The sequence below is a fragment of the Eubalaena glacialis genome, chromosome 10, assembly GCF_028564815.1.
Source record: "Eubalaena glacialis isolate mEubGla1 chromosome 10, mEubGla1.1.hap2.+ XY, whole genome shotgun sequence".
Classification (NCBI taxonomy): domain Eukaryota; kingdom Metazoa; phylum Chordata; class Mammalia; order Artiodactyla; family Balaenidae; genus Eubalaena; species Eubalaena glacialis.
Genome location: NC_083725.1, coordinates 589,150 through 616,611, shown reverse-complemented (window position 1 = coordinate 616,611; position 27,462 = coordinate 589,150). Strand labels below are relative to the sequence as shown.

Here is a 27,462-nt window from a genome sequence, read left to right as displayed (position 1 = left end):
GGTGGTTACATGGCTATATTTTCTTTTTGATATTTATTGATCTTACAGTTTGTACGTTTTTCTATACATGTTATATTTTAACATAAAAGTTAAAAAAAAGAAATGAAATAAACCTCCCAACGGTTTCTCATGAGCTAGTATACACTGGGTGTGCACAGTAAGATATCCCTAAGAAAAGCAAAAAAGCAGTTGATTCTACTGCTGGCTAAATTCCTCTCCCTTCCAGGAATTTCAGCAAAGCATATAGTTGGTACTGAGAAAATATTTAATGAGTGAATGTATTTTCAGTCAGATTTTTAACAACAAAAGGGACCTTAAGAGATCATGTAGTGTAACCGACTCTTCTTACAAATGAGAAAACTAAGGCCCAGAGAGATGGGGTGATTTGCCAGGGCCACAGACGGTATACTATATCTATTATTATCTATCAGTATCTATTTTTTTTTAAATTTTTATTTTATATTGGAGCATGGTTAACAATTATTAGTATCTATTATGATACTACATCTATTATTCTTTCTATTGTATGATAATTCCTCCATAAGTACATGTAAACAAGCAGGGAGGTGTTTCTTGTATGATAAAGAAAGAAAGGAAAGGAAAAGACAGTCAAAGGAGCACAAACACAAACCAGCTGCAAGATTACTGCAGTAGAGATTAAACCTGATCAGTGCAGGTGCTAACTCTTCACTGCATTGCTCACTGCACAGTGAACACCCAGCAAATGTTATCAAATGGAAAAAATGCTGCAGTGTGATTAAGTCAACCAACCCAATACGATGTCAGAAAAAGTCTAACTTGTCATACCCAGGAAGTCATCTATCATAGTAACTAGTACTGTGGAAAGTTAACGTTAATATAGCAAATCCGTTAATGCTTTCTACTACATATTAAGACATCAATTCGAAGCTGGAAAACACTCAGAGAAAAGCAAAGGAAGGCTTCACAAAAACTGTCACCACAAAAATGCTACGAGATTTGAACTAGGTCAAGGGAAAAAGATCGAGTCTTCGTATATTAAGCAATGTGGAGAGCTGATTTTCCGAGATCGACACAGGAATTGATAACGAAAGCCCTTCCTAAGGACAACCAGTTGCACACGAACGTACCCCAGCTCCTGGCGCTCTGTGCTCAGCAGTGTCAGCAGCGTCCAGGCGAGCACCTGGCTGTTGTCCCCGCAGTGGAACTGACCATGATGCCTGATGTTCTGCAGCAGGAGCTGGTCCAGACACTCCAGGGCCTTGTCCTGCACGGTGCTCTCACTGTCCATCACGGCCGGGACAACCCCCCCCAGCCAGGCCTTCTGTACCTGGACACACTGAGGCTGTGCCTGAGGAGTTGAAAGTCAGGAAGTCATAAAGACGCCTACGCTATCACAGGTCTGAACACAAATCGGGGAAGCTGTGATCGATGTTTTAAGGTATGTTACAAGTAGTTGCTCACATAATTACAAATAAAACATACAGTGGAAAAAAAAAATCAACATTCCAAATATATGTGAAAACCAAATTCAAGCTCCAGTAACTGTAAATCAGTGCATACTGAAATTTTAAATTTATTTATTTATTTATTTATGGCTGCATTGGGTCTTCGTTGCTGCACACGGGCTTCTCATTGCTGTGGCTTCCCTTGTTGCGGAGCATGGGCTCTAGAGCACAGGTCCAGTAGTTGTGACACACGGGCCTAGCTGCTCCGTGGCATGTGGGATCTTCCCGGACCAGGGATTGAACCCGTGTACCCTGCATTGGCAGGTAGATTCTTAACCACTGCGCCACCAGGGAAATCCCATACTGGAATTTTAGACTTACACAGTGATTATCTTATTATTGGTAGTGAAGCAGCACTTTTTCGTAATTCAAGATCGAGGGCAAATAATAAATTTTTATCCTAAGGAGTAATTAGAATAGATGCTAACAGAGAAAGTCAAAACATGCATTGCTTAATGCCTTCTATCATGAAATAAAGAAAAAAACTCACTTTTAAAATTCTTCAAAAACTAATTGTTTGGCAAAAGTAAATTATATATAGGATTAGTGGATCTGCTCTTTTGGCAATATCACCTATATAGGTTTTAATGGACAAAAATTAATCTAGGCCTCTTGCCTAACCAAATTAATTTTAAAATTCACATTTCTATATGAGATTTAACCTGAAGTCAAGAGAATGCTAACCATTAGCATTCTCTAGCATTAGTCATATTATATTTAATATGAAATGCAATCTACCAGAGGTAAGGGACAGATTCCTTTCTCTTACACTGTAGAGTCCTACAGTGGACTTAGGAGAGTTTCTAACAGGTACTTCATCAAGCTGAATTATTTGTAACGTAAAATACCACCCATCAGACACATGATGGCTGCGTCTCACCATAAGAAGCTCGGTGAGAGACTGCAAGGCCTGCTTGCGGACAGACACAGCAAGGTCCCGACACCGGTCCTGCAGGATGGACAGCTCTTCTTTCATACCCGAGACGTCACAGTGCTTCAAAATGCTCACTAAGACCTAGAAGGTCATGTGTAACATGAAGGGGTGACTTAGGCATAATGTCAATACAAAAAGCAAAACTGCAGACAAAACACTGCCTTTTAAGTGTGTGATTCTTTCATTTTTGAGATCACAGATCCATCCCTCCTCCCAGTAACATCCCACCTTTTAGAATCTGATGAAATTTAACACCTTCCTGGAGAAAACTTGACATACATTTTATACAAACAAGTACTCTGAAACAATTTCAGGGGTTTCATGAACCCTATCAAAATCCATCCATGGTCCCCAGATTAAGAATCTTTATTCTAAAAAATGAAATTAAGGATATAAAATTGTGATTCCTAAAAAGCCAGCAACCCAGTAGGAACACTTAAGAACAGATGATCCTTCAGTTCATCTATGTAATTTACATTTAACAGGAACAAGGTGAACTAACATTAAGAGAAAAGTGAGTAATGAATATGGCCGAAGCGTTTTTAAAATAGTCTCTTGCATCTTCAAGTTGTTAGTGCTTAAAAAGAGTACATGAAAAGAATGTCCGGAAAAACTCACACCTGGAGTGCAGACTTCCTGACGTTGGTCTTCTCATCTCCGACCCTGCTCCTCAACATCATCATGAGACCCCTTCCTGTTGAGGAAACATCCCAGTCATTACAGCCTGAGAACACCACACAATCCTGAGAACATGCTGTAATCCAAGACTGACTCATTAGCTGGTTTTAAATCATAAGAAATCAGAGCATGAAATGACATAGAAAAAGAAGAAAATTCGAATAATTAGCTATTCACAATAATGCAAAAGGCAGAGTAGTAAAATTTTAAAAGGGCATAAATTCTGGAAAATTTAGTTTTAAATCCAGGCTCCTAAGTCTAAAATTCTGAATGAATTATTTAGATCTCTATTCTGTTTACTACAAATGGTAAGATCTAAACCATTGGGTTTTTTAAAGACTAAGTAAAACAATACATAACAGTAGCTTTAAAATCTTTCCATTAATGGTCCCTTTACACTATTAGAAATTACTGAAGACTCCTAAGAGCTTTTTTAATGTGGATTATATCTTTTAATATGAATTAGAAATTTAAACTGAGAATTGTAAAAAGATTTAATAATTCATTTTAAAATAGCAAGGCACGTCACTTATAAATGGTATATTTTTTAACTAAAAAATAACTATTGTCCAAAACAAAAAAAATTTAGTGAAAAGAATGCCACTGATTTACATTTTTGCAAACTCTTTAATGTCTGGCTTAATAAAAGACAACTGATGGATTCTCATCTCTGCTTCTATCTGCTTCTGCCTGTCTGGGACCTCTGCAATACTCCAAGTTACACTTGTGAGAAAATCAGAGTGTAGAAGGTAAATGACATCTAGATATTATTATGAAAACTGTATTAACTTCAAGGACCCACTGAAGGAGGCTTAGGGACCCCAAACCACACTTAAGAACTGCTGAGGTACAAGAAAGAACATTAAAAAATGAAACAGAATATGGAAAGCAATAAAGAAAATCAATGAAATCAAAGTAGGTTCCTTGAAAAATATCAACAAAATTAACAACATTTTCCTAGACTAAGAAAATAAGAGAGAAGAGTCAAATTGCTAAAATCAGGAGTGAACGAGGGAACATTACTACTGACTTTACAGAAATAAAAAGGTTACACTACGAACACTACAAACAATTTTATGCTAACAAATTAAGTAACCTAGATGAAATTTCTACAAAGATAATAATTAGGGAAATTGACTCAAGAAGAAACAAAGACACACTTCCCCCCATACACAAAGGGCCAGAACCAGACGGCTTTACTGGAAAAGTCTGCCAAATGTTAACAAAATCGCCAATCAACAAAAATTAATACCAATGCTTCATAAACTCTTTCAAAAAACAGAATCTCTTGTTTCACTTTCCACCTCCCTCTGTGAAGCCAGTATTATCCTGAGAGCAAAACCAGACAAAACAGCTCAAGAGTACAACAGACCCAAATCCCTTCTGAATATAGACATAAAATCCTCAGCAAAATATTAGCAAATTAAACCTAGCAAGATACAAAAAGGATTATACGCCATGCTTGGGATTTTTCTTTTTTTTTTTTTTAGAAAGTTTTTTTTTTAATTAATTCATTTATTTATTTATTTTTGGCTGTGTTGGGTCTTCGTTTCTGTGCGAGGGCTTTCTCTAGTTGAGGCAAGCGGGGGCCACTCTTCATTGCGGTGCGCGGGCCTCTCACTATCCGCGGCTTCTCTTGTTGCGGAGCACGGGCTCCAGATGCGCAGGCTCAGTAGCTGTGGCACACGGGCTTAGTTGCTCCGCGCCATGTGGGATCTTCCCAGACCAGGGCTCGAACCCGTGTCCCCTGCATTGGCAGGCAGATTCTCAACCACTGCGCCACCAGGGAAGCCCCAAGCTTGGGATTTATCCCAGGACATGGGAAAATCACTCACTGTGCTATACCACCATAGAACAAAGGACAAAGGCCAAGTGATCATCTCCATAGATGCAGAAAAAGTATTTGCAAAATCCTACACCTATTCATGATAAAAACACTCAACAAACTCAGAACAGAAGGAAACTCCTGCACACCGATAAAGGCCATCCTGAAAAAACTCACAGCTAACCACTCAATGGTGAAAAACGAAAAGCTTTCCCTCTAAGAACAGAAGACAGACAAGGACCTCTGCTTTCCTCACTTCTTTTCAACACCACTAGAGGTCCTAGCCGGGGAAAATAGGAAAGAAATAAAGGCATTCAGGCTGGATAAAACAAATAACTCTATTCACAGATGGCATGATCCGATATGTAGAAAATCCTAAGGAATCTCACACACACACACACACACACAAAACCTTTTAAGGCTACTAACAAATTTAACAGTGTCGCAGGACACAAGATCAATCATCAAAAATCAGTTGTAAAACCTAGCAATAAACAATTCAAAAATGAAATTAAGAAAGCAATTTCATTTACAATAGAATCAAAGAGAATAAAATACTTAGGAATATGTTCAAAGAGCAAGAGTTATACACTGCAAACTATAAAACATCACTGAAACAAATTAAAGGAGACCTAAATATAGAAAGGCACCCCTTGTTCATGGATTGGAAAGCTTAGTATTTTTAAGATGGCAATACACCCCACATTGATTAAGAGGTCAATCCCTATCAAAACACAAGCTGGCTTTTTTGCAGACATTGACAGCCGAACCTAAAATTCATATGGAAATACAAGAGACACAGAATAGCCAAACCAATCTTGAAAAGCAAGAACAAGGATGCAGAGCCCACACTTTCTGATTTCAAAATTACTGTAAAGCAACAGTAATCAACACAGAGTGGCACCGGCATACAGATGGACAATGAAATATCAATGGAATAGAATTGAGAGTACAGAAATAAGCGCACATGCCTATGGTTAAATGATTTTTGACAAGAGTGCCAAGAGCATTCAAAGGTGAAAAAACAGTCCTTTAAACAAAGGGTGCTCCATCAATTTGATATTCACATGTGAAAGCTGGACCCCTACCTCACACCATATGCAAAAATTAACTCAAAATTGAACCAAGACAAAAATGTAAAAGCTAAAACTATAAAACTCTTAGAACACCATCAAGAAAGTGAAAAGATAACCCACAGAATGAGAAAAAGATATGTGCAAATTATATCTGATGAGGAACTTGGATGCAGAGTAGATGAAGAACTTTCACCTCAAAAAGATAAGTGGACATTTGGGTTGTTTCCACCTTTTTGGCTATTATGAACGATGCTCTTATGAACATTCTTGTACCAGTTTTGGGTATGAATATATTTTCATTCTTTGTGGGTGCACACCCAGGAGTGGAACTGCTGGGTCATGTGGTAACTCTATGTCTAACGTTCTGAGGAACTGCCAGACTGAATGAACACACAAAATGTGGTCTATCCATACAATGGACTATATGCAGCCATAAAAAGGAACAGAGTACTGATACATGCTACAACACGGATGAATCTTGAAAACGAGTGGTAGATGAAAGAAGCTATCCACAGAAGGTCACATGTTGTAGGATTCCATTTATGTGGAATGTCCAAAATAGGTGCATCCACAGAGACAGAGGCAGGGGGAAGGGGAGAATGGAGAGTGACTGTTCACGGGTATGGGGTTTCTTTTTCAGCTAATGAAAAGTTTCTGGAAGTTGATTACACAATTTTATGAATATACTAAAAACCACTGAATTCAATACACTTTAAATGGTGAATTTTATGATATGTGAATTCTCTCTCAAAACAAAACCAAAAAACACCAACAAAGGTACTTATTTTATTAGCACAGTGACTGGCATGTAGTAACTATACAAATTTTTTTAAGTAAAGTTAATGCCAATAATATGTCACCTTAGGGACCTCCCTGGTGGCACAGTGGTTAAGAATCCGCCTGCCAGTGCAGGGGACACGGGTACAATCCCTGGTCCGGGAAGATCTCACATGCCGTGGAGCAACTAAGCCCGTGTGCCACAACTACTGAGCCTGCGCTCTAGAGCCCGCGAGCCACGACTACTGAAGCCCATGCACCTAGAGCCCATGCTCTGCAACAAGAGAAGCCACCGCAGAGAAGCCCGCGCACTGCAACAAAGAGTAGCCCCCGCTCGCTGCAACTAGAGAAAGCCCGCATGCAGCAACGAAGACCCAATGCAGCCAAAAATAAATAAATAAAATAAACACATTTATTAAAAAAAAACCAAACAGTAAGATGGGAACATGGTCGCTAAACGTCCGGCAAATTTTTATACTTTGGAAGCATCGTTAAATCAGTACAACTCGATAGTGTTTGGAAGTGTCTGTGCAACAGTGAATCTGTAACTTGCTCAGACTGGAATTAAACCAGACATTTTTCCAGATTAAATTTCTTTACATATTTTAGGGAATCTGTTTATACATATTGAATTATTGCTCTGAATTTGAGTAACACATGCTAATATCTAGTCATTTAAACGTAATCTTTCAGGCTGCAATGATAAGTAATGATCCTCATGGCACTTTACATATGCTTCAGCATCCATCTCACAATATTACGATTTTATGTACACACATACCTGCCTCTCCCACTGATCCTTACGAGATGGAACTATGTTTTGTTAGAGTCTGTACCTGCAATGCCTTGCACAGATTGGGAGGGACAACATACATGTTTATCGAATAAACTAATAAATCTCATTATATCACTTATCCTCTGCAAATGTTCTCTCTTTTTCCTTTTAAAGTCACTTCTCTAAACATAATTTCTATAAACCTGACAACAGCCCTTTGTGAAAGACAGGGAAGGTGTTAGGATCAGAAGTGACAAGCAGGTGGGGAGTTCTGCTGACTCCCATGTCTTGGGTCATGCAGCTCTTTAGTAGCAGTGTTGGGATAAGAATTCAGATTGCCTCTCATTTCTAATGTAGTTTTTCCCCTACTACATTATGCTATGTCATAGTATAAGTGAAGGATAAGCCCAGAAAAGGAAAGTGACTTTCTCAAGACCATACAGCTAGACAGAAACAGAATCTGAGAGTAGCTCCAGGTCTATCTACTACCTAGCCCAGGTGTGTTTCTTCCCTCCTGAATCACACTGACACTTTACCATCCCAGATTATTCTGGCTTCAGTAAGTCACTGAAAGAGAACAGGCATCATTTGTGTTCAGAATCCTGTGCTGGGATCCACGGGAGAGAGCACCCTATAACCACGCCACACGATGTGTACGACCCATTAAAGAACGGTTCATACTGCTGGTGAAGAGAAATTATCTAAATTCTGAACTTTTTCAATGGAAGCTTGGGCTCACAGTTCCCTACCATGTATTAAAAATGGATTCTGGGATGGCTTAATCAGAGTCAAGATGCCAGGTGGAAAAAGTAATAAGGAATAAAAAACAGACACAAGGGTGAGTACCATAGTATTGTTTATCTTTTCCCCTCTTCCATGATGACTTTTCTCCAAACACAAATTTAATTTCTACTGCACCTTTCCTAGAAACTGGTCCTTTCTGGCCAGCAAACCCAAGCGTTCAGAACAACGGACTTCACTAAGGAAATAAAATATTTGCTAACATTCTCTTAAGTGTGACAAAAATACTGGGTTTCAGTACACGACAAGTGAAATGTAGCTTATTCTTTATCTTAAAATGAAATACAGTATAGTGCAAAGACATCGATTAAAGATATAAAATAAAAATTAATCTACTTTTAAGGGAAAAAGAAGTTCCAATTCTTGAGGGTGAATTAGTTAGAAAAAAATTCCAAGGTTTTGAGGCTCTACTTACAGTTGTCTGAAATCCAATAGTTATTACTCATCTGATAGGGATAAAATCTGACATACCCCTATATCCAGCTGTTTCACCACTGTTGTCTATATTGATCACCTCTGAGCCTCCAGAAGGGTTAAATGTCTGCCTCTGATAGGAAAAAGCTTAAAAATAAATTTTAAAAAGGCCCAGTCAGTACAGTAAAAACTTGTTATACCTTTAAGTAATATAAGCATGGCATATTCCACGTTTAAGTTACTACACATCATTACTGAAATGAATTTCAATTTCTTTGATGAAGAAAAAAAGTGCAGTATTAAAACAGGTAATATGGAGATAGAAAAAAACATTCAAATAGTCAGCAAGTCCTTTAATTAAAAGGACAATTATTCAATATCTGATAATATATTGACCTATTTCATTACCTGATGAATTTTTCAGTGAAGCGTCATGGTGGCTCTCTATTCCTGAAACTGCAGGAGCTAAAAGTAAGCAGGTAGATAAGAGAGAAAAGTCTTAGTATCAAAAACCATACATAAATATTTACAGAGGAATCAAAACCCAGATAATTAGGCCTGAAGACAAGACAGAGTCTAAATGCTGACAGTTCAGTGTTCTCCTTGGCTGTGCATTAAACTGGTCATCAGACCCGATACAGCCAATACCAACGACGCAAAGGAATAGTGATAGCGGCCAACAACCTCAGCCTGAGGTCGAGAACACGTGAACTGCTTAAAAAGGCTCGTCCAAGAAGTCATTCGACAGTAAAACCTACTGAAAGGGTCTCTGCGGGTCCCAGTCTATCACAGCACCCCTATTATTCCTGCCGCCGCAGCTTCTGGACCAGCAGGAGCCAGACCCGGTCTCGTGGTGCTCGGCACACTCACCGTTAGCCAGAAGTTCCAGGACGCTCTCTGACGCGGCTGTAGCAGAGGACTCCAGGCAGTGCGCAAAACTGGACAGTGCCTTGCTGCGCACAGTCGGGGCCTTGTCTACACAGCGGGCAAACATGATTTCCTGCACCAAGAACTTATGCTTCAGGAACCTCTGATGCTCCGGGGGCAGCGTGTCGTCCACCTCTCGTTCAGGCAGTTCCAGCAGAGCCAAGGCAACATCAAGAGTGAACACCCGGTACGGGATCTGGTAAAGCAAAACCGCACACATCTCCGTCAGAGACAAAGAAAACTAATCTTCAGAAACAGATCTTCAGATCTGGCCGTCACTAGAAGGTCGCAGAGCCAGGAGCCACGATTTCACGCAGATGTAGCTCCTACCTTGGCATTTCGTGAATATCCGTAAAGCCAGGCCACGAAAGAAGCATATTCCGCACAAGGAAGCTTGCTGAGCAGCTGGACGAGGGACTGAGCTGCACAGGTCCGGTACTCGGATTTATCGACCACCTGAAACACAGACCCTGAGAAGCTGCCCAGCCAGTACCCACAGCAGGACGACAGAGACGCACGTGGTAGTGAGATCGGATGATCGCTGAGTGCGCCTGGCTCCGCGACAGTGCTGAGCGTTTACATGTTACAGAAATGACTAACCAGTTCTAGGTCTCAGACCCCTTGGGAAACTAGCCTATAAGAAACCTGTAAGCCCACTCCTCAGAGCCTAATTTCAGAGAGTTTACGGACCCCTAGGGTCCATAGAGTTCAGGTAAAGAATCATCTGTCCAAACTGTTATAAAAATTTATGAGACAATAGTAGAAATGCAAACACTGACCGGATACTGGACAATATTAAGGAATTACTGTGAATTTTTTAGGTGTGTTAATATTTTGTGGTTATGTTTTTAACGAGTTCCTATCCTTTAGAGAGAGACATGAAATATTTATGTCTGAAAGGGTATGATGAAATCTGCTTCAGAAGAAAAATCCAGTGTGCGTATGTGCTGGAGGAGTTACAGCTTATACAAAATCACTGAAGACAGTGTTCGTCACACTATTCTATTTCTATTTGAAATTTTCCAAAATAAAAAGTTGTTTTCCCCCGAAAACCACACTAGAGGGGAACACCTAGTGAATATACTAAATAAAACAACGTTCAGTAATGATGTAGACTCATTTCCAAGAACACAGGCGCACGTTTACCTTCATGTGTGTTTATACACCCTCATTAAAGCAAACAGTACCTTGACACAGATGTGCTGGAGTAAGACACGAAGGACTGGAAACATACTTTCTTTTAGCTCATCCACAAGTGAGCTACAAAAGGAAAGAAACACAGCCACGGTTTGTAATACACCTATAGTGACAATAAAGTAGCAATTTTCCTTGAATCTGTTCTCAAAAACAGAGAAATTTCTACCTTTTCGAAAGCCTAACTGTTAAAAACCACCCACCCCTGTACTGCAGGCACTGCGAGTGCCTGGAGCGTGAAGACGAAGTGTCGCAGCAGAGCACCCGCCACCACGGCCCGGGCGCTCTCCCAGCTGCTGCGAGCAGCCAGCCAGCCAGCCAGCGAGGGGCAGGGGTGCCGTCCTCACAGGGCCCTTGGACTGCCTACAGACGTTTCAGATTAAGGCTGAAATATATCCTTTTGCAGTAGAGGATAGATGGAGACACAGTACCACCCGGTGGTAGCCCAGTGAAATGCATTTCTAACAGTACCTCTCCAAACTGTAACCCCAATAGAAATTATTATAATGCCCAGATTGGACCCATTTTCAGTGTTAAGTTTCCTTGTACCATTACAGGAATATTACTGCAATCGGTGACATCATGAACTCATGGAAGAACTAAAATGAGTGTTTCTACTTAAAACATCTTAGTTATTTAATGTTTAAAAAAGTCCTTAACGAGACACTCGCTCAAGGATCAGACAGCAGCCTGCACCTGGATTCCAGCATCCACACCCCACGCCTGCACCCACAGCACGCACCGCGGCTGCTTCCAGGTATGTACACACTCTCACGTACACACCTTCCCCTTCTTCCCACCACCTCCATGCTGCTGCCGAGTAGCCAGTAACAGAAGAAAAGAAAAGCTGAGGACACAGCAAACATGTCTTCCCCAGTAAAGGCCAGACACAGGACTTCGCAGGTGAAGCTAAGTGACTCTTGAGGGGAGAATTAGTCTATCAATTATTGCTAAAGAAGTTAAAAAAAAAAAAAAAAAAAGTGGCAAGGAACAAAAAGAAGGAGACTAAGAGGAGAGAGAAAAAGCAAAGGCAGAGGCAGACTTGGAGCGGCTAACACTAAGGCTGCTGCCAGAACTCAGAGCTGACTTCACGAGCTGGCCCACAAACTGCAGACCCCTCATCCCCGCAACACCCCAGACCACACAAACCAGATGAGCTACCAAGTGCTTTACTTTGAACCCTGAACCACAAACAGCCCAGACACTTGTTAGTTGCTAAAGGTGTCAGAAATCCTGGTTAGTACAGGGCCCAGAAGACTGGGAGCGCGACAGAGAGTAAAGATCCGAGCTGTGTTTCACCTGACAAACTGGACTGCCTGGTTTTTACCACTGATGGCCGGAGAAGTGATGGCAAGGGGGGCGTGATGGGAGCCTTTGCCCACTTCTAACATTAATATTACATAGAGCATTCGATGGAAAACACATTTGATAACCTGGAAGAGAAAAGAAAATTCAATTTAAGGCATGACAGAGAATCCCAGGGCCTTGGAGACCGTGATGCAGACCACAGTGAACCACTTCAAGGACCTGAAGTTAAGTGAGGCTGACACAGGTTTTGGTTCAACTCTAAGGATGCACTTCCTGGACGATGACCAGGTATCAATACATGCACAACGCAGCAGTGTGAAAGTGCTGCCTACGGATAATGATAGGAATTCCAGCTGGCTTCTCTGCTCGCCCTCTCACACTCCAGCCCAGAAATTAGGGACTATAGAGAATTAGTTGTAACTTACGAAGGGCAAAGGATGCTACTGATTACCCCTTACAGAAAAGAGGAAAGTGATGATTCTTTACACCTGTATCACACCTGAAGCTTACAGAGCACCTTCCAATATACCATCACACATCATTTACTCAGCTACTTCATTCATTCATCCAGTAGATAAAACAATTGACTGGAAACCAAATATGTGGCAGGTATTGCATTAAGCACGTCCACGTGTTACTAGATCTGACCACACTTCCTCTGAAACCTCTCAACTCCACGAGGTCAGCAAGGCTTTTCCATTTTGTTCTTAATATTTTCACTATTATCTCTACTTTATACATAATAAAAGACTCCCAAGGTGAGTTGTCCGAAGTCAAGTAATTAAAGGTCAGGCCACAAGCAATGTCGCCCAACATCAGGGCAACACTTTCACAATGAAAAACACCATGTCCTTAGAGACACTGTTGCCTGAAAGGATAATTTCCCAACCTCCTTATCTTCTAAAATGTTAAAAAGGGCACAGGAATTAAGTTTTACTGTGAATGCTATCACATCCATATTTCAAACAGAGAAGTGACAATGACATAATAAATTAACGAAACATGGGACGCTTTCTAAACAGCAGGCATTGTGCAGAGGCATTCTTCCTTGTAATCCTCCTGAGAAATCCACGAGGAAGGGAAGCCTTTCACCCTCTTTGTCCAGATGAGGAAACTGAGGCCTCACAGGAGGACACACAGGCAGTGAGGGGGGAGGCCCAAGTCTGGACAAAGTGCAGAGCCCCGAGTGCCCAGGGCCTTCTCATTCACACATCGTTCCCCTGGAAACTAGGTGTATCGCAGGCACCAAAGGCACAAGACCTTGGTCCGTCACGTTTTTTGCAAACTCCTGTTTCATTAACAACATCCAGGTTTAGTAACACCCTACTGCTTAAAAAGCCGTTAACTCCAGTGTCTAGAGCTGCGGGGCTTCGAAGGTCACTGGGGACAAATCTATATATGAATGCTAACCAGGAGCGTGTTTGCACAATCATCCACTAAAACACAAACACTAACAGAAATACAGGGGCACACAGGAACTGCTGAGGGAAACTGGGAAGTCTGTGACTGTCTACTCTTCTCAGAAGAGTTTGGTAAATACTTCCGTAAAAGTAATGCTCAGTAGGTTATCTTTTCCTCTACCCAGGTCACACTGGAAGCATTCTTTATGCCTTAACCCAACAAGAACTTCCTGTGGCCACCAGGTACTTGGATATAAGCCTGGAATGAACAGTGGGCACCACGTAGTGACGGGGATGATTTTCATTATACAAACGTCCTCAAGTCATGACAATGACCTAGTGAGTTCACACGGCATCACATCGAATGCTTCCAGCGTTTTCCATCCCACGACCCGCATGCTTTCACTTCAACCAGTAACTCAGTGGGGTCCTGTCTCCTTTACCTTATCGCCTTCTCTGTGAATTGGGGAGCACAGCAAATACAATCCATGATAGGCCAGTTCTGGTATGTATTTTGCTTGGTTAAGGTTTCTAAAAAAAAAAAAAAAAAAAAAAAAGCAAAAGATTAGTTAATGGATGTGATTTCACTTGGAATAGCTCCTAACCCTATAAGCTATATTTAAATGAATAAATTCTGCCTGTGTGCCAATTAGGGTAAAATGGCAGTAAGGCTTCTGACGGAGCAAAACTCATTGTACCATAATTAAATGTTAGCACTGGAAGATTTAATGGCTCACCTGGCTTGTGTAACATGAAATTCGTGTAGAACTGGTTCAAAATTAGTCAATGCAACGAAGACCTGGAAAACAGAGACCAAGAAAAGGCCTGGTTTTTCCCACTCTTTAAGTATTAGCCCTTGTCCTCGCTCTTTCAACTTGCCCAAGGTTCCTGGAATTCTCACTTACCTCTACACAATTCTGTATACACTGTGGCTTTTCTTTCAGGGAAAACTTGGGCAGAAGCCTTAAAAAATTCTTCAAGACGTGAAAGATGGCATTTCGAATTTGACAAAGGTCTCGGGAAGAAAAAAAAATATTCTCTTCATCCTCTTGTTCTTCAATCACTTCATCCATCTAGATTATGAAGAAATGTACAGCTGACTGTGTAGTACTGCCTAACAGTTTGTCCCATGGTTTCAATGTACCCAGTCAAGGGCAGTGAAACTCCGGGTGGGCGCTGGGTTGCTGACCAGGCACCTCGACTGCTCGGGGTCTCCACAGCCGCAGCTGCTAGCCACTGGACCAGATGGAAGCTACCACAGTTTCTAGTTCCATACTTTCACGTCAGTGAGATTTCTTGGGTTTCTTAGAAGTTCTGGTGTCAATGAACCTCTACCACCCTACCCAGTCACACAAAAATTAGGAATTAACGTTATTCTATTATGTTCTATGGACTAGAGTCCTCAGGATACTTCGACCACCGTCTCTAATGACAATAAGACAATGTGGCAAACACACCTGTTGGCCTGTGGTGAGCACACCTGGGAACAAGGCGGGAGAGAGATGATGGGGAGGTTGGGAAGATGGTAAGGGGAACGTATGCTCAGCGGTACATGAGGCGACTGCAAGTCCTACGGGAGGGATGGCGGACGGCACGCTAGGGCTTTGGTATAATCGTGACCCCCGAAGCCCTACCTTAATATAAATTCTTAAATAAATCAGATATGCTTCATGAGTCCACTCCCTCTTACCTCCATCTCCTCTTTCCTCGGGGGCCTTCCTCTCTTCCTACTCTCCCTTGGGTTGGCCTGAGCATTCTTCGGTTGTTCTTTCTTTCTTTTCTGATTCAAGCTGGATTCTTGAGGCCAGCTCTTCTTTAGAATCTGAATACATTTGTCAAACATCACTGGGTGGAAAACTTGGTTGGCTATACTGCCTATTCGTAAAGAATAAAGAGTAAGCAGGGTAGGTTTAATTGTCTTGAAATACGTCTGTAACAACAACGAAAAATTAAAAAGCAAAACCAGACTTTTCCTTAACTTTGAATAACAGTGAACCTTTAGCAAAAAAGTTCCATTCAACTTCAGCCCTAGGCAGTGAGCTACAGGCCTCATCATAAATAAATAATGAGATTTCCGCAGCTGGCCGTAATGGAGTAACTGGTTTTACACTTTTCTTCCTGCCATAAACAACTATACAACTGGATAGAAATTTATAAAGTGACCATCTAATAAGACCCAGAGCAAGAGGTAGCCTAGCCACACAACCCCTGAGAAAAGGGAAACCAGTGAGATAAACCCTAAAATTGACCCGATTCTGTGTCTGGAGGCAAAGTCTGGACAACAGCAGAAAAACGGTGAACCCAAGCACATTCTGATGGACTTACTACGTCAGGAATACACGGATCAGTGTCAGGAAGGCAGGGTAGCTGGAATGTACGGAGCAGAGCACTGGAAACGAGGAAGCCACATGGAGACAGTGCTGAAAGGTCTGCACAGGGCTGACCTTAGCTAGGACGCATGGGGCGAAATCCATGATGGTGGGCAAAGAAAACCTCCAAGCAGGTGGGAGATGGACGGTTTTCGGAACGCACACAGGGGAGAGATACGTCAGAGCCCCAGCCAGCCACAGTGACCTGGAACATTCACGACACACTCAGAGAGAAACACACCTTAACAGCAGGGCTAAACTAGCTCCAGAGTAAAGGCTACTTTACATCTGCCCCAACAAAGCTTTCAAACAAGCCTCAAAAGGACCAAGTTAATGCACCAATAGCTGCCTATCAAAACATACTTAAAGGAAAACAACAAAATCAAGACACTCAAAAACTTCACATTCAAAATGTCCAGCATCCAATAAAAATGTACTGGGCATCCAGAGAGGAAAACGTGCCCTGTGGTGAGAAGAGAATCGTCACTAGAAACAGTCCAAGAAATGACAGAGCAAGCAGAGAAGAACCTTAGGGCAGATATTATAAATAAGCTCAAGAATTAAACAGTAGCAAACAAAGCAAGAAAGGAAAATATTTTGAAGAATCAAATGGAACTTCTGGATCTGAAAAAGAAAACTTCACTGGATGATCTCAACAGTTGATGAGATGCTACAGGAACAAAGGCAGGTGAACTTTAAGAAACAGAAGCACAGAAACAAAAAAAAATTAATAAAGACCCTGGGACCCATGGGAGGATATCAAGCAATCTAACATACGAGTAATTGGAATCCCATAAAAAAGAGAGGGAAGAAAATACCTGAAGGAATAAGAACTGGAAAATTTCCAAATTTGTTAAAAACTACAAATTCACAGACCCAAGAAGCTCAATGAACCAAACTATGATAAACACAAAGGAAATCACACCAAAGGGTAGATAATCTAATCAAATCAAAACTAATAATAATCTAATCAAATCAAAACAAACTAATAGAGAAAATCTTCAAGGTAACCACGCCAAAAAAAAAAAAAAAAAAGACACAAACCTACAGAACAGCAAAGAGTCATGCAGACTTCTCATCAGAAGTGAAGTAAACCAGAAGACAATGCAATAACACCCAAAAAGCACTGAAAGAAAAAAATCTGTCAACCTAGAATTCTATATTCAGCAAAAACATTCTTGAAGGTGAAAGATACTTTCATGGAATCAAAATCCAAGATGGTGGATGGCTAACAGATGCACAGCATGAGAAGAGTCAAAGAGAGTTCTTCAGGCCAAAAGAAAATTACATGAGATGAAATCTTTTAAAAAGAAAAGACATTTATTTTTTCATTTTCTAAAAAAATTATTTAAAAGATAATTCAGAGAAAAATGTTATGAATAAATTGTGTGGTTTACGACACACAGAAATTCAACGTATAACTACAACAGCACAAACAGGAGGGGAGAAAGGAAAGCACACTGTCTTAAGGTTTTACATTATCTATAAATAAGTAGAATATTATCAGAAGATAGACTATTTAAGTACTTATTGTACACCCAAAGCAAGCACTTAAAACATACACACACAAATAAGTATAGTTAATAGGCCAAAAGGGGAGATAACATGGAATACTAAAAAAATACCCAACCGAAAAAGGGCAGGAAGAGGGGAAAATGGAACAAAAAACAGATGGAACAAACAGAAAATAAATATCAAGATGGCAGGAACCCAACCATATTGATAATTAATTATCTAAACTGTCTAATGTCCCATAAAAAGGCGAAGATTGTTGAGAGGATGCAACCCAGCAATGGGCAGTCTACAACACTCTGTTTAAATACAAATGTGCAGACATGTCACATGTAAATCATGAGAAAGGGTGTGCCAACCTAGGACAAGTCACATGATAACCAGAAAGGCCATCTTAAGATCAAAGTAGATTTCAGCACGACGAATACAACCAGACAAAGAGGGACATAACGTAACACCAAAGGGGAGACACGCAATCACAAATATGTTTGTAACCAGCAGACTTTCAAAATACCTGCCGTTAAAATTGGCAGACTTGAAAGGAGAAACAGGTAAGTTAAAATTATACTTGGAGATTTCAATGCTCTTCTCAGTAACTGAGAGAACAAATAAACAGACTATCAGAAAGGATACAAAAGACCTGAACACTCGACTTTCACAGAAAAGAGGTCCCCCAAAGGCAGAATACACATTCCGTTCAAGTGCAAATACAAGATTCACCAAGTCAGACCTTGTGCCCAGCCATATAAAACAAAAACAAAAAGTCAGCAATTTAAAAGTACTGTAGTCATATAAAGTATGTGCTCTGATCTCAACATAAATAAAATAGAAAGCAATTACAACACTTCAGGAAAGTCCTCAAATATTTGGAAATTATACACACTATTAAATACCTCAGAGGTGTAAAAAGAAATCACAAGAAAAATCAGAAAACTGCTTTGGCCTGAATGGTAATGAACAGATTATCAAAATCTGTGGGATGCAAATAGAGCAGTATACATAGAAGGAAATTTACAACTCTATGTATATTAGAAACAAAGAAAAGTGAGACTAAAGATCTTAAGAAGTTAGAATAAGAACAAATTAAATCCTAAATAAGAAGGCAATAAAAGAGATAAGACCAAAATCACTGAAATAGAAAATGAACAATAGAGTATAATCAATAACAGCAAAAATGGGTTCTTTGAAATGATCAAGTCAATCAATAAATCTCTATCTAGACTGATGAAGGAAAAAAAGAAATGCAGATTACCAACATCAGGCATAAAAGAGGACATATCACTACAGATTCTACAAACAAAACACTTCTTTCAACGAAAACTCCAGGCCCAGATGGCTTCTCTAGTGAATTCCACCAAAAATTTAAGGAAGAAAAACAACCAATTCTTCACAAACTTCCAAAATACAGAGTAGGCAAGAACACTACCCAACTCATTCCATGAGGCTGGTATTGCCCTGAAACCCAAATCAGACGAAGACATCAAAAAAAAAAAAAAAAAAAAAAAAAAAAAATCCCTTATCCGTATAGATGCAAAAATATTCAATAAAATATTATCTAACTGAATCTGGCAACATATAAAAAGAATAAACACTATGACCAAGGTCATGCAAAACTGGCTTAACATATGAAAAATCAATCAATGAATGTATCACTAGAATGAAGATCAAAAACCACATGATCACCTTACAGATGCACAAAAGCAAATGACAAAATCTAATACCCATTCATAGTAAAACACTCAACAAACTAGGAATAATAACCTGATAAAGGCCATCCTCAAAACACCCCCAGTGGGCATCATACTTAAGGGCAAAAGACTGAAAGCTTTCCTCCTGAGATCGGGAAGAAGATGCCCAACTCCCCACTCCTATTCAACAGTGGACTGGAGCTGTTAGCCAGGGCAACGAGGCAAGAAAAAGAAATAAAAAGCACCCAGACAGCAAAGGAATAAGGAAAATTATGTCTATTCACAGATGACACGATCTTATATGTAGAAAATCCTATTGGAACCAGTAAATGAGTTCCACAAGGTTTCAGGGTACAAGATCAATAACCAAAAATCATAGCCAAGGAACTTCCCTGGTGGTCCAGTGAGTAAGATGCCATGCTCCCAATGTAGGGGGCCTGGGTTCAATCCCTGGTCAGGGAACTAGATCCCACATGCATGCCGCAACTAAGAGTTCCCATGCCACAACTAAGAAGTCCACATGCCGCAACTGAAGACCCTGCATGCCCCAACAAAGATCCCACGTGCCACGACGAAGACCCAGTGCAGCCAAAATAAATGAATATTAAAAAAAAAAAACCATAGCCAAGACATGGAAACTACCTAAGTGTCCATCAACAGATGAACGGATAAAGAAGATGCTGTATATATACATAATGGAATACTACTCAGCCATAAAAAAGAATGAAATGAGGCCATTTGCAGCAACACAGATGGACCTAAAGATCATCATACTAAGCGAAGTAAGTCAGAAAGAGAAAGACAAATATCATATGATATTACTTATAGGTGGAATCTAAGAGAGGGCACAAATGTACATACCTACAAAACAAACAAGACTCACAGACATAGAGAACAAACTTGTGGTTGCCGAGGAGGAGGGGGTGGGGGAGGGATGGATTGGGAGTTTGGGGTTAGGAAATGCAAACTATTATATACAGGATGGATAAACAACGAGGTCCTAGTGTACAGCACAGGGAACTATATTCAATATCCTGTGATAAACCATAATGGAAAAGAAAATAAAAAAGAACAGGTGTGTGTGTGTGTGTATGTATATATATAAAACTAAATAACTTTACTGTACAGAAAAATTAACACAAAATTGGAAATCAACTATACTTCAATAAAAAAGATAAACTGTACTTCTATACACCACCAGTTAACAATTCGAAAATTAAATTAAGAAAACAAGTTCATCTACTATAGCACAGAAAAGAATAAAATACTTAGGAATAAATTTAACCAAGGACGTGCAAGAGTTGTACCCTGAAAACTACAAAACATCATCAAAACCAATGAAAGCCCTAAATAAATGGAAAGACGTCCATGTTCACGGATTGGAAGACTGAACACTGCTAAGACAGCAACACTCCCCACACTGATCTACAGAGTGAATGCAACCCCTGTCAAAACCCCAGCTGCCTTTTTGGAAAGAAGTTGATGCGCAAATCCTAAAATTCATATGGAAATGCAAGGGATCTTGAAAAAGAACAAACTGTGATCAAATATTAAGTATCAACAGCACCCCAACCATTATCCAGAAACATTTAAACACAGACGGTAACTGGCAGAAGTACGACTTGCTGGAAAGCTGCAAGGGGCCCTGCGAGTAACAGCCAGCCCTCAGCTCTGGGCTGGATCTCAACCTTCATCAGAAGGCGCGGCGCCCAGCAAGGAAGAGAGTGAAACGGGGTTTCCACGGCCACCACTGTGCTAAGAGCCCAGCTACACCTGAGATATCGCTTAGCAAGTAAGTTCTTTGGGAGCTTATTTCATTATTTCAAGTCATGATGGGAGCATTAGCAGTAAAACAAATCAGTGTTCCAGGCTTTACATATCTCTTCACTAATTCCCAAGTCATACGGAATAGGCCCTTAACATCTGCTGTGAACGCACTGACATGAGCAACGACGAGCTGCAAGCCAGCTGACCCTGATTTTCTCTTCCACGTGAACTCAAGGTCCCACAGCTGCAGCTCCCTCTGCGCCCCACCCTCTCCTGCCCTGGGCTGGGGTGAGTGGGGAGGAGGGACTCCTTCATGGCTCCCACCCGAAGGAAGTGGGGGAGCATCACAGACAGACGCCTCCCCCGTGCTTCCTTCCTCAGCCCTACTAGCTGTGCTCCGGCCTCTACTGGATGACAACGGTCCCAACTACTGTCCACAGCCACGCGGGGGAGACAACACTTCCCCCTCCCCCCCAGCACTTTTCTCAGCCTGGACAGGGTGTCAGAAGGCAGGGCGGTATCAGGATGGTATGTTGGGTGGGGTGGGTTGGAGCGGAGCTCTGAAACACCCCCTCCAGCCTTACCCCTCTCGGACTGTTTGTATTAGGTTACAAACCCAGCATAACAACATCAGAAAACACATTTACAGGAAAACAGGAGAGCTTTCTGGAACACCTGTAACATGCCATGTGCTTCACAGATTTCCTCTCACCTAGCCTCCGAGTGAGGAAACAAAGTACAAAACAATGTAGACAAATTAAAAACTAAAAGCCTTGTCCTATCACACCAAACACACATACTGTACCTGGTACTTCCAGCAGCAGAAAATAAAGCCCAGCGGCATGAAGGCCAAATTCCCGCTGCTGGGCACTGACGTTTTTCTTAAGGACCATCTGAACGAAGTGATGGAACAAGGCCATCAGCGCGTTGTGGGAAATGCTGTTCTCCATGAAGAAGGTCCAAATGCTCTGGGGGAGGGGCGAACCATAAGAGCCAATAATTAGAGAAATGGGAAAATCTCCTATTACCTGATTTTTCTGAGTACTTTTAGTGCCTTATAAAAAAAAAGGAACAGACCACCCTGGCTCCTAATTGTAAATGTTTGTCATCTTCACAGGGACTAAAACAAAATTTAAAAGTGTATTATTCAAAATTACAAGGGGAATTCCCTGGCGGTCCAGGGGTGAGGACTCCACGCTTTCACTGCTGAGTGCCTGCGTTCGATCCCTGGTTGGGGAACTAAGATCCCACAAGCTGCATGGCGTGACCAAAACAAAACAAAAAAATTACAAAGATAAATAACTGTACAAGAAACTTAATTAACCTTTCAAAATAATTTTGGGTAAGAAGCACATATATTTCTGAAATTACTATACCTAAAAGCTACACCAAGACTATGGGGACACCCTATATCAGTAATTATGCAAACAAGTTACTCTCCATCTATGTCAAATGTACCCCAATTCATTTATCACTCAAATTACTAACTGAAGAAATCAGAGCAACTTATTTAAATTGAAATGTTCTATGGGCAATGGGAGCAGGAGAGGAAATACCGGAAAGTGTCTCCCTCAAGAGATTTCAGAAATAGCCTAGGTAAGACAGGAAATAAACCCTAGAGCATAAACCACAATCTTACTAATTTTATCACGGTTCTATGCTTTCTCCTATTAAACATGTGAACAGGAAATAGGTTATTTGTATAAACCAAACATAGCAGGAACTCAATATGGTTTACTCTGGGCTACTTTAAAAAAACATAAGCTCATAAAAGTTCAAGAAATCAGACCTTGTATATCCTGCTTCCCTGAAAAGACAGGGAAAACTCTCCTCTTTCCTTCACCACGAAGCTTCTGGAAGAAATCAGTTACATCCTCATTCCTAAGGCCACCTCAGCTCCACTCCACTCGCCTGTAACTGTGACCCTGGGGGACCCAATCACCTCTGCAGCATTTCATACCTGATAAAAGCTAAGTTCACAAAACTCTATTAACTCCATCTGAAAAAAAGTCCCTAGTTGTTAGCCCTCCTCCCCAGTTTCCACAACCGTAACTCCAGACCACGCCGTAACACACATTAAAAAAAACAGATGAGCAAAACACAGTTGAACAGTTGGCTGTTGAACAACACTGGGCAAGTCGAAAGTCCTCGTGGAATTCAGAGCCGGCCCTCTGCAGACACAGTTCCTCCACATCCATGGTTCTGCATCCACAGACTCAAACAACTGGAATCGTGGAGTCCTGTAGTTACTACTGAAAAACTCTGCATGTAAGTGGACCTGTGCAGTTCAAACCCGTGTTGTTCAAGGGTCAGCTGTACTGTCCCCAGGGACCTGTCTGCATATAGTGTTTCCCACTTCAGTCCATCTTCGGTCAAGAACATCCGTCTGAAACAGATCTCTTCAAGTTCGTTAGTCTACGGCTCACTAGCACCTCTTCCTCCGAGAGCTGGATGTGAGGATGAGTGGGTTAATCTATGTATGATGCTTAGACCTGAACCTTGTATACCACAAACACCTCACCCTCGAACCCCACTGTGGACCCCACTTACAGCTCAGTCCTGGGTGCCCCGCCCTGCCCCCATCCCCTCGGCACTCGCTGCACATCCGCACCGTGATGATCGCTCCGTAGGCTGCCCTAGGACCCGCATTACTGCAGTCAACATTCTATCCATTTGTGAAGACTTGCCTCCAGCTAGCTACTTTCTTTCTGGGACCTTCCCAATCTCACCATGCTCCCTTTTCCATACCCCTATGAGATGGCATCTAACCTGTCCTAGAGCAGTTTTTACAATGCAGACTTCGGTGGCCTGGTGCTTCTCCACGCCCGCGGATGTGGTCACTGGACATGCCTGGCCAGTGCAATGCCAGTGGGCGCCCCAAGAGCCAGTGCTTAATTCTCCCCTCTCCCCCAGGTAGGGGGAGGCTCTGTACCTTAACCATCATGTTATCTGCCGAGGTACTTTATGCGGTACTCAGCATTACGCTTAATGAATGTTTAACAGGATGATTTAATTTTTGAACAGCTACATGAAACCTCTAACTGAAATATTTTTGGTAATTTAGATCTTTCAGAGATGTTAATATCTAAGTATTCTTTGTTCTGCTTTTGAGTCCCTCAGTTTTTGAAAAGCAGTTAATGATCTAAATAGTAATAGGTAGAACTCAGTATTTAAAGGAACTCTTTTTTCCATTTTTAATTCAACTCATCACTTTCCAGTTTAATATCCAATTTTCCTAAAGTTAAGGCATGCCCGAATTGTTACTGCATTGTCCTTGGCCATCTTTTCCTATTTGGCTTATCTGGTTTCCCTCCTTGCCTTGGCCTTTATTCTTTTCCTTTAATTTGCTGTTGTAAACAGTGGTCATGACTTGAAAAAGAATCACAGATTAATACCTTGAACCTCTGGGAGGAAAGCTATGAGGCTACCCCAATAAATGAACCACATTCTTTATGCCACTCTTTATCACACTCCTTCTGAACTATACACTAAAAACACTAAGCTTTAGATGATAATAGGGATTTTTATCTTCCACTTCTGACAACTAAATGGCTAGCTTGATTTTTTGTTTGTTTGTTTGTTTTTACCTCTGTAGCTCCAAGCTCTCCAGCAGCAAAAGTTAAAAGACTGTCATAGAGATTTGTGAATGCGCTCAGTCCGGTCTGCATGATCTCTGCTTCTATGGTGGGATCCAGAGGCTCAGTTTCCGTGAATTCCAGTTCCCATACTGTGGCCACCCATTCTAGTGGGAAAATGCAATGAAGTCAACAAATGTTCTATAATAAGGAAAACCAATAAGCTTTAGACTCTGAGTACATTCATGAAGAGAAAAGTTTACTAGTCACAACTCACATTTAACTATATCATACAGGTGAGGCAGAATTAGAAGGAAGCAGAAGAGGTTAGAAAATCTTTTTTTAATCATTAACTGACAGCTGGCTATTAGGTTGGTCATCATCTAAAAATATCAAAAAGGAAAACACTTTTTAGATGTAACAGTTTTGGGGATGATCCAGCCTTCCCATATGTTCAATCTGGAGAAGAGGAGGTTAATAAAAGGTTGCCTCAACTGTCCCTTTGTGAAAGTCTTATAATCAAGTTAATAAACCCAAATAAAGTGTACAGCACAAAGGGACAGCTGAGGCAAATGACTATTTAACATGCTTTAATTATTCATTCACTCTTCCCTAACTGATCTCCTAACAAATACAATCAGCTTCCTAAAAATGTTCTTGCATCTTTTCTTGCCTTTTTCTCTCATACATTCTCCCACTTATTTTATATGCATATTTTTAAATGCACACCCATATTTCTGACCTCATTTCTGAATCGAAACTACGAAGTCCCAGTGATAAAAGATCTGGAATCAGGAAACCAATATATTCAACAAATGACAGCTATTACCCCGTCTACAATGGACAGGTGTTACAGCAGTAGTAGACACGCACAACAGTAGAGAGCAGGTGGAGACTATTCCAGGGGGAGGCAGGGGGCGGAGGGGGCAAGGAAGACATCCTTCAGCTGCTCCAACACGTGCCGGTTACCAGGGAAAGAGACACCGAGAAGGGCATCCCAGGCAGAGACAACCCCATAACAAAGCACAGAAGGAAACAAAGTATCACCTGTTTAGAAACCAACACCACCGTAACCGCACTGAGCTCAGCTGTGAAGGGTGAGTTATCTATCAGCACTTACTCAGCAGGTGGTGTAATGCCGCGGGACCTTAGGGGCCTTCCCAGAACAGCCCCTCCCCCCACGTGCTCGGCCTGCCTCTGTCTGCAGAACAACTCGAGTCAAAGGATAAATTTAATGAGAAAAGTGAGAAAATGCAGAGAGAAAAACAGTCAAGCAGAGCAAAATAATAATAAATTAGCCAATCAACAAAGTCAAGAACCTTTAGCTCCTCCTCAAGGACTACAGATACTAGCCTGAGCCATGTCCTTTGAGCTGTTTTGCAGACACTGAAACCACCCCCCACCCCGGGTGGGAGAAGTTAACTGCTGCCCACAAGCGCGGTAGACGGGTTAAAACCAGGCTGATGCTGCTGACCCCTGACTACCTCACCCCCAACCAATCAGAAGAATGTTCACCAGCTGATCACACACCCCTCAACTCTCCTCCCTCATCCTGTCTTTAAACTCTTCCCCTGAAAGCCTTTGGGGAGTTGGGGTCTTTTAACCACAAGCTGCCTGGACGCCTTGTCAGTTCCTGCAATGAAGGCTGCACTTTGCTTCACCACAACCGGGGGTCAGTAGATTGGCCTTGCCGCGCACGGGCAAGTGGACCCAAGTTTGTTTTGTTAACAGCAGGTGCAGGTATTAAATCAATCTTCACGAACGCCCGCGAAGTAATCTTAGAACCCCCATTTAACACAAGCGACCGAGGCCCGCGAGGCTCGGGTGCTCAGCGGCGGACCAAGCCACCGGCCCCAGGCCCGACTCCAGAGCTCAGCTCTGGGAAAAGAGCACCCGCAGGGACAGGTGAAGCCTCTCGTCGCAAACAGAGGCTGTGGTAACTCTTAGGAAGCCGGGGGAACCACTGAAGGGTCAGAGACCCGGCGGGTCACGCTGGCCTTTTCAATGTGGTCCCGGAAGGGGTGTGGGGCCGGGTCGGGATGGAAGTGCTGGCACCAAAGGGGCAGGAGGTGCCCCAAGAGCCGAGGCGGGCCACAGCGAGGGCGCGGGTTGGACCGCAGCCTCGGGAAGCGGCGGGCGAGGCTGGGACGAGGGGCCGCCGCCACCAAAGGCTGGAGGTGGGGGAGGGGGGCACCTCCTGCTCTTCAGGGAGGATGGGCGCCCGGGGACGCCAGCCGCACCCCTGGGCCTCAAGTTCAGGAGGTCGGCCCGGCCCAACAAACAGACGCGCTGCCGAAGCCTCGGCACCTGCGGGGCTGTCTGCGCAGACCCGGAGGCAAGGCCGAGAAGCAGGAGCACAGAGCGGAAGGAGCCCGCGGAGGAGCGCCAACGCCGCTGCCCGGCGCGGCCCCTCCCCAGCACCCCCGGCAGCCCCCAGGCTCCGGCCGCGTCCTCACCTGGACTGAGGTCCAGCGGGCACCAGGGATGCAAAGCGCTCGCCAGGTCCCGCCAAGCCGCCATGACCGCTGCTCGCCTCAACTTTCAAAGCTGCTCCGGCGCGCGCGCCGAGAAGGCCCAGCGGGCTCAGGGGGACACGGGGTTCGCACCAACCAATTACCGCGCCCCGCCGGCCCGTCCGCTGGCCAATCAGCAGGGCCTTCCGCCGCATGCGCAAAGGGTGAGGCGGGCCCAAACCCACCCACGCAGTCGAGGTGGGGGCTAGTTTTCAGCTTTTCCTCGGAACTGGGGGTCAAGAAGAGAGCTAAATCTAATGTCCTTCCCACCCCGTCTCCCTAAATGGGGACACTCTGAAGAGACTCTGAGGCAGGATTTTTTTGTTGTAATTGTCACCTCTGCCCCCTGTCAAGCGGCATTTCGCGTGCGTGTCAAAGGGCCGCGTTTACCCATCAGACAGCATCGAAGGTGTACACATTCGAGTGTGGGTGGCGGCCTACC

At 42.4% G+C, this 27,462-nt stretch overlaps 1 protein-coding gene across 1 annotated transcript in view; it reads right to left on the bottom strand.

Moving 5' to 3' along the window:
* The window catches only part of NCAPD3 (non-SMC condensin II complex subunit D3), a 59,245-nt gene extending 32,204 nt beyond the window's left edge, over positions 1-27,041 (bottom strand). The window contains exons 1-16 of the mRNA XM_061202220.1: positions 26,964-27,041; positions 24,520-24,674; positions 21,738-21,900; positions 15,287-15,471; positions 14,502-14,669; positions 14,334-14,395; positions 14,040-14,127; positions 12,188-12,321; positions 10,882-10,954; positions 10,025-10,150; positions 9,638-9,890; positions 9,176-9,232; positions 8,825-8,914; positions 3,042-3,115; positions 2,368-2,502; positions 1,110-1,330 (exon numbers count right to left, since the gene is read on the bottom strand). Coding sequence (XP_061058203.1) covers positions 1,110-1,330; positions 2,368-2,502; positions 3,042-3,115; positions 8,825-8,914; positions 9,176-9,232; positions 9,638-9,890; positions 10,025-10,150; positions 10,882-10,954; positions 12,188-12,321; positions 14,040-14,127; positions 14,334-14,395; positions 14,502-14,669; positions 15,287-15,471; positions 21,738-21,900; positions 24,520-24,674; positions 26,964-27,027 — 2,048 coding nt within the window. The 5' untranslated portion in view covers positions 27,028-27,041. The remainder of the gene's footprint in view (positions 1-1,109; positions 1,331-2,367; positions 2,503-3,041; positions 3,116-8,824; positions 8,915-9,175; positions 9,233-9,637; positions 9,891-10,024; positions 10,151-10,881; positions 10,955-12,187; positions 12,322-14,039; positions 14,128-14,333; positions 14,396-14,501; positions 14,670-15,286; positions 15,472-21,737; positions 21,901-24,519; positions 24,675-26,963) is intronic.
* Between the last annotated feature and the right edge of the window lie 421 nt (positions 27,042-27,462).